The sequence below is a fragment of the Scomber japonicus genome, chromosome 2 (assembly GCF_027409825.1).
Source record: "Scomber japonicus isolate fScoJap1 chromosome 2, fScoJap1.pri, whole genome shotgun sequence".
NCBI classification, from domain to species: Eukaryota; Metazoa; Chordata; class Actinopteri; order Scombriformes; family Scombridae; genus Scomber; species Scomber japonicus.
The window spans coordinates 20,692,896-20,700,138 of NC_070579.1; the positions used below are offsets into that span (position 1 = coordinate 20,692,896).

The 7,243-nt window shown below is 41.3% G+C and overlaps 1 protein-coding gene across 4 annotated transcripts in view; it reads right to left on the reverse strand.

Moving 5' to 3' along the window:
• apbb2b (amyloid beta (A4) precursor protein-binding, family B, member 2b) overlaps nucleotides 1-5,746 on the reverse strand; it is a 35,009-nt gene extending 29,263 nt beyond the window's left edge. For all 4 annotated transcript variants that reach the window (XM_053334359.1, XM_053334343.1, XM_053334351.1 and 1 more), the window contains exons 1-3: nucleotides 5,636-5,746; nucleotides 4,691-4,757; nucleotides 2,061-3,131 (exon numbers count right to left, since the gene is read on the reverse strand). In XM_053334359.1, the coding sequence (XP_053190334.1) occupies nucleotides 2,061-3,131; nucleotides 4,691-4,709 (1,090 nt within the window). In that variant the 5' untranslated portion in view covers nucleotides 4,710-4,757; nucleotides 5,636-5,746. The remainder of the gene's footprint in view (nucleotides 1-2,060; nucleotides 3,132-4,690; nucleotides 4,758-5,635) is intronic.
• Nucleotides 5,747-7,243: the final 1,497 nt, after the last annotated feature.

A 7,243-nucleotide genomic window follows, 5' to 3' on the forward strand; every position in this document is an offset into this window, starting at 1 on the left:
AGAAATACAATGACTCAAACAGACCTTCTGCAGAGGCAGGCAACAAGTGAATGCAAGAAAGAAAGGGCCAGTGACAGAGTTGATGACTCATAAGAATCTCTTAAAGGGGACCTATTACTCTCAAATCTATATTTTTGTTCAGGGACTTTACTAGAGTAGGTTTGCAGTTCAAGAAACTCCTCATGTATCTTGTGGCTCTTTATGCAGCCCTTCAGTTTAGCCTATGTCTCTTAAAAGGCAGTCTTAGCTCCAGAGACTGACTGACCAGCTTTCTGGAAGCTTCTTGAGGGGCAACCATATCAGAGTCATGTTAAGTTACAACTGATGCAAACCCAACATTTGCTGGGACGACTGTTTATATACATGACACAACACACGTGCAGTAGCTGTAAACTGAGGCTGAATTCACACCAAATTAGGTGTTGCAGTGAAAACACCAGTATTCCCATTCATTTGAATGGGGCAGTGCATTTAGGCTGTGGGAGTGAAAGCTACAGCGGAGTGCGGCAAGAAAGTTGAACCAGAATCAGGTTTTAGAGAGACACAACCAGACGTCATGTTGCGGTGACCGATCACAGCCGGTGATATGACTGATTAGAGCTATACAACCCTGCCATGAGGGAGGGGCTAAAGATATCACTAGGAAGAGGGGAGGACATTTCTCTTGTTTGATGACGTTAAACTGAAGTTAAGAGTTTGCTGTCGGCTTTCTGGATCAATTTTAGAAGACTAGAGAGAGAGAGCGAGAGAGTGAGAGAGACACTGCAGTGGTAGCGGGAAATCCAGTGAATGAGAGGAATGAACATTATGAATACAGCCTAACATTGTCACATCAGTAGTTAGTTAGCAGTCGTTCTCGTCAGGAGGAAAAAGGACCCCCAGTTATCCCCCAAACTTACATCAGCCTTATGATGAAGGGTTCAAGTAAAGTGCTACTGAATATTCTTCATAATAAAATGCTGTTCAGTATGTATTCCTCCTTAAAGTGATCTCTGCTACAGTTAAATTTAATTTAAGATTCTTGAAACTTGATGAGCATCACCAGAGCAGCACCTGGTTCAAAAGTTTGGGTAACAACTTAATGAATAGGGAAAAAATGTGGGTCCTGAGGCTTAACTACTTGAGAACCACTGCTGTACAGAGCAACTTTCAACATACCACCAGGAACTAAATGAGCAGCTTAAAATCTCATACTCATAGCTCAAAACTGAATCTTTTCTAATGAGAGTCACAGGTACACACGGAGGAGTTCAAATATAATGCTACAGGGTCTCCAATCCTCCATGCCCGTGATTCTGTGCCTGCAGACTCCTTCCTGTAGTTAATATCTGCAGAGTACAAGCCTTTATATCCTTATAAAAAGAACAGTATGAAGTATTACGGTAGGAAAGAACACACAGAAGATTATAATAGGAAGCTCAAACAGCTCCTCTCTCTTGAGTATGAGACAACAAAAGAGCACATGGCAGTCGAGAAAAAAAAAAATCAAAAAAGGCGAAAGAGAGAGGTAATGGCTGTTACAGATTTCAGTTTAACTCATGACCAGCCTGCAAGATCCTGTCCACATACACACACACACACACACAGGACACAGCTTGAAACAGGATGCAGCTGATCTAGCTTGCTAACCACCCATGAGGTTACAAGGGCACTTCCTGTCCCAGAGGGATTCTGGGAGATTTACTGGAGGCTGGAGTGTTTGTTATTCTGTTCTAGTCATGTCTGGGTTCATGTGTATGCATACACGCACTTGGTCACCCTAAATGGAAACATGTCATCAGCAGAGAGGATGGTGAAACCACTACATAGCACAACACAGCAGAGTCGCACACACACACACACACACACACACACACACACACACACACACACACACACACACACACACACACACACACACACACACACACACACACACACACACACACACACACACACACACACACACACACACACACACACACGACAACTATGCCAAACATCTCTAAATGACAGTGGCTGCATAGTCTGCTTCAATAAACCCCTTGCAGCATGTTTTGTGTGTGTGTTTGTTTGTGTACCTGTTTCCTCAGGGGAGTTGCTCTCCTGGGACAGTGTGGTCCAGCTCAGTTCTTCATCACTGGGGTTCAGATTCTGGATACGGTTCAAAGCGCAGTCTGTCTTTGCGCCAGTCCTTCTGTCCTTCTTTGTTTCAGGAGAGGAGGAGGAAGAGGAGGAGCAGGAGGCCACGGAGAGCAGTGGTGTATCCTCTGGGCTGGCCTGCCTGGGTGGGGAGGGAGGGGGAGGCACCGGAGAGTCCTTGCTCATTTTGAGGAGCTTGAGGTTCGACTGGAGGTCAGAGATGAGTTCCAGGTCTGAAGAAACTTTGAGGCTCTTCACAGACTCACTCTCTATCAGTAAAGGTTTCTTCTCCTCGTCCTCCTGCTCCTGCTCCTCCTCCACCACCACCTCATCTCCATCTTCCTCAGTCTTCATCTTTGACACAATTTCCTTCTCAGACAGAATGCTGATATCATCACTCTCCTCTGTCTCAATGTTCAAGTCAAATCCTGTGCCTGATGTGTTGCCATTCAGTTTGAGCTCTACAGTCGTGTTGACGTTACAGTCTATATCTGATTCTGTGTTCTGCTCGGGCTCTGCGTCTGTGCTACAGTCTGGGTTCAGTTCAAAATCTAGATTTATGACATCATTCTCTTGTTCATTACTGGAGAGAGTGTGACCATCAGGTTCCTCAGTTGTGCTGACACTGAGCTCATCTGTTATACTTTCTGAATTACACTCAAGGTCAGTCAAATCAGTTGTGTTTTTGTTATGATCCTGACCAGCTTTACGGAGCTGATTGACTCCGTTCTTTGCTAGTTTGGGATTGTTGGGGGTTGATGACTGCGATGGCGATGATGATGGCGAGGATGACGATGGCACCGCTTCTCCAAGGCCCATGGCGGCCTGGATGCTGGTAAGAGCATACTTTTTGCGACACTTGGGAGGTGTGGCAGAGCCCTGTTTGATGACATCACTGCTGAGCAGCTGGTTGTGGGAGGAGCGCAGGCTGAGTGAAGTTGGAGGCGTGGCAGTGGGGCCATTACGATTGGTCACATCTACTGACATCATCATGGCACAAGACAGATCAACTGAAAGAGAAAGGGAACGAGAAGAGAACAAATATGAATCCAAGTAATAAAGGAATTAGCTTAAAGACAGAGTTTGCAATTTCTGCTGCTACAAGTTCCCACAATCCTGACCTGTGAGTCTAACTCAAAACTACTGAATGCATCACAGCCACTTTAAAAGATAAGTCTGGTGATATTCTATTATTCTATTTTTCTAATTGACAAAAAATTATCTGAAAAAAACCCCCAAAACAATTATCCAATAAACAAGTATCATGTGTGCAGCTAATGCCTTACATACATAATAGCTTCTTTCTCTGTGTCACAGGTCTCTATTGTTGCCCAATAATGAATAAAAACAATGAATCATACCATTGCACCAGGTGATATGTTTTTTTATGATGATGAGCATGTAGTTATTTTGTTATTATACTAAATCTGCAGCTGAAAATAGTCACCAACAAATGCACCAGTGACTCCAGTTCAAGTAACATTTTCTAAAAACCACAGTGCCCAGACGTTTTGGGAAAACCACAATTTGTCCTCTTAATTCATTCAAAAGCCTGAACAAATTGAGTACTAATGCAAGGTTGGTTTTGGTCTTCTCATGAGATTTGATGAAAAAAATATAGAATATTATAATATTATCAGCCTTTTTTTATTATGAGATGTTACTGTGGATTACAGTCTGGCATTCAGAGATTTCAAAATGCAGGCCACTGCAGAGTAGGGATGGGGAACCTCTCAGCATGGACAAGTGCAAGTATGGAGGTTTTCATTTCTACTCAACCGTGAACACAAACACAGCATGTGTGAAACCATCAGTGTTGAAGAGACTTGAACTACATGTAGTTGAACTACATAACTTAACTACAATTTGCTGTAACTTGCTGGTAGTTAAACTACATTCATATTTTGTGCTGCATCAAGTATTTCAACTACTTTTTGAGTCATTTTGTAGTTTAACTACTCAATTTACAAACTACAATTTTTGCCAATAACATGAAATATTTTTAATTTAAAAAAAGACCTGTATAATATAAATGTTATTTTACCATTATTGTGTTCCAGAACAAAAAAGGCATGAATCATGTCATGACATGCCTACATTGTTGTTCAAGACACACTGATCTAGAATATGTCTACCTCTTTGTATTTTTTTATTACATTTTTTGTTGACTGATTTACATTTCTGATTTACAAGCGGGTATTGTGGTAGGATTTTCATTTTCTCTTTATATTACCCAACATGTCTATGGTGAACCTACAATATGTTGACCAAAAATGTCAGCTTTTTTTATTTAAAAAAATAAAACTGAGTTGAGAGGCATATTTCTGCTGGCATGTGAATTTTTTGTAGGCTGTCATATTTTGTTTCATATACACCACATGTTGATTTATTTAACGCTGAGTATAATGAGTATAAGTAGTTGCTAAAGCTACTTTTTTTGCTGTAGTTTGTTCACTACTGCCAGGCTGAACTACATGTAGTTTTACAAGCTACATTTGCAAAGTAGCTTCCCCAACACTGGAAACCATGTGTGCCAGCGTGTGTGTAAGTAAGTGTGTGTATTTCGTACCTGACAGGAGGTCAGTCATAGACCAGCGTTGGTCACGGTTCAGGGTTCAGTACACTCAGCTGCAACTCTGAACACCAGCGAGGAAACAAAGAGAAAGAATGATCAAAAGAAGAATGCAAAGAATCTTGAGTCTTGAATGCAAAGAACATTCCACATTCATCCATAAGGTACCTAACGGCTGCTGGTTTCTGTGGAGACAGCATAGCACTGTACAGCAGTAAAGGAAGAAGTAATCTCTCCATGCACATCCACTGTAGTTCCTGATGTACTGAGCCACTAAATGTTTTCCCAATCATAAGGTTAGGTTTATTTTTTTAATGCCAAAACACAATACCCTACAGTGTCAAAGTGCTGCCTGGGAAGCAGGCAGCACTATTCTTGTGATGTTTATCAGCTGTTAATACAAACCAAACACTTCCTTTACAGTGAAAGTGTTCCCATGTTTCACAATAAAGCTAGATTGGTACCTAACAGATGGAAGAACCGAGCCACACAGAGATTTGTTTACCTGGATATGATACTATGTGTTTAGTGGGTTTCAAGTTCATCCAAACAATAATAAGGTTCCAATTTGGCCTAGGTGGTCCGCTTTAGATTTAGATATGCAGGGGAAACTCTGCTTTAGTTGCTTCACATTAAAAGAAAACAACCATGGTGCCGTTTGTTATGAAGCATTTACAGGAAGCGCTGCTAAGTTATAAGCACTTGAGGTTGCTAAGCGTGTCTTGGCATAGTATAGCTTGTTTAGGTTTTTATACAATGTGAAAAGATGTACTAAATGTATCTAAATACCATCCCTCTGATAAAAATTACAAAAACTTCATATTTTCTGTTATAAAAAGGGAGAAAAACAAATTTCTAAAGCCTGGGAGGGTTTACAAGAATCCATTTTTATGTTAAACACACACCAACTTAAAAAAGGAGCCTTTTACAGATGCTACTTACTAGAGACCTAAGGATTATGGGAAACTCCAGGATGGCGCGCGTCCATACTGGTAGTCAGTGGTTCTCTCTTCATCCAATCACAAGGACTTTACTGAGGCAGCAGCAGCATCCTGAGGGAGAGACAGACATAAAACAGGATTAATGGGAGAGAGAAGGGGGGTTGGGGGGAGACAGAGAAAGAAAGAGGACTGCAGGACACCAGAGGGACAAATAATAAAGATGCATCAATTATTCACAGCCTCGATCAAACAATACACAAGGTGTGTGTGTTTGCATGTGTGTGTGCGTGTGAGAGAACATAAGGCTAATTTTGTACAAAGCTCATATTTCTTTCTTTGGTGCAGTCTTGCCAACCGTTCACTGACGGGAACCATCATAAACTTAATGCCACAGGAGACTTGTAAACTCTCCTTATCCTGCTTTCCGACAACCAACACACACACACACACATTACTGCATAATGCAGTCAGAGTGGACAGTTCTCACCAACACTCTCTACATGTTGTGTAGAGAATAATAAGCATCATTAGACTGATCCATAAAATCCCACTTATCCTTGGCAGAGGTGCTGGAAAAACACCTGGAATGATTTTGGAGAATAAAAATTGTAAGAACTGAATGAAATGTTACGTTATCATAGAAATATTTTTACCCCAACTAATAACTATCAGTGAGTGACCCTGGCAAAGACATAACTTAGTAACTATTCAACCTCATTAACAAAGTGACTCAATCACATTGTTACTATAATCAGATGATCTCTTGCACCAGCTCTCAGCTGCAGGGATAAAAAGGCAGAAGCGTGATCACAGCTGAAAGAACATCCTGACATTTTTTAAGTGCAAGATGATCAGTTACAAACTGTCGGCAGGGTTTGGTATTAAAGAGAATCCGCAAATGGCAATAACAGCCAGTGGGTTTTCAAATGCATTGTCCTAGATGCTGAAAATGGCTGATTAGCGTGTGATTTAACTAGACTAGGCCAAAACCCATGTATGAAACACCACAAGGCTTTTCATTTGAAACGGACACAGGAAGTGGCAGCATTTGGCCGACCAATGGTGTAATTTCATCACTCAGTCTAGTGTTGCCCTCTTATTCATTTAATTCACACAATCATTAATATCAATGGGCCACTGATGGTTTTATACCTCACACACAATAACACGTTACCATACCATGGAGTCATTGACAAATGCATCAAATATCACAATCCTCCCTCTCCTCATCCTTAAAAGAACATCTACATGAAAGGTACTATTATAAGAGCAGCATACCTCTATTAGGGAATAAGAAAAAGGTTCACAGTAAGTTGTCAGTCTGGCAGTAAACGTACACTATAGACGACAGTGTGTCAGGTAATAAATACTGCAAGAAAAGTCTTATCTGTTGTTTTCTCGACTGCTGGAAAAGTGAAGAGGGTTTAGCCCATAATTCTGCAACAATGCCTATATCCTGACCTTGCTCACTTAAGGTGGCCTGACCTTTAAGGTGGACTAGCTATTCTCATTTTAGTGTCAATCTCAGCCGCTGCTCAACAGAGAACGGAAAAAAAGTCTGGCTGCTGAGTCTCTCCCAAAGCACTCAACCTAACACTGCGGTCAGTCA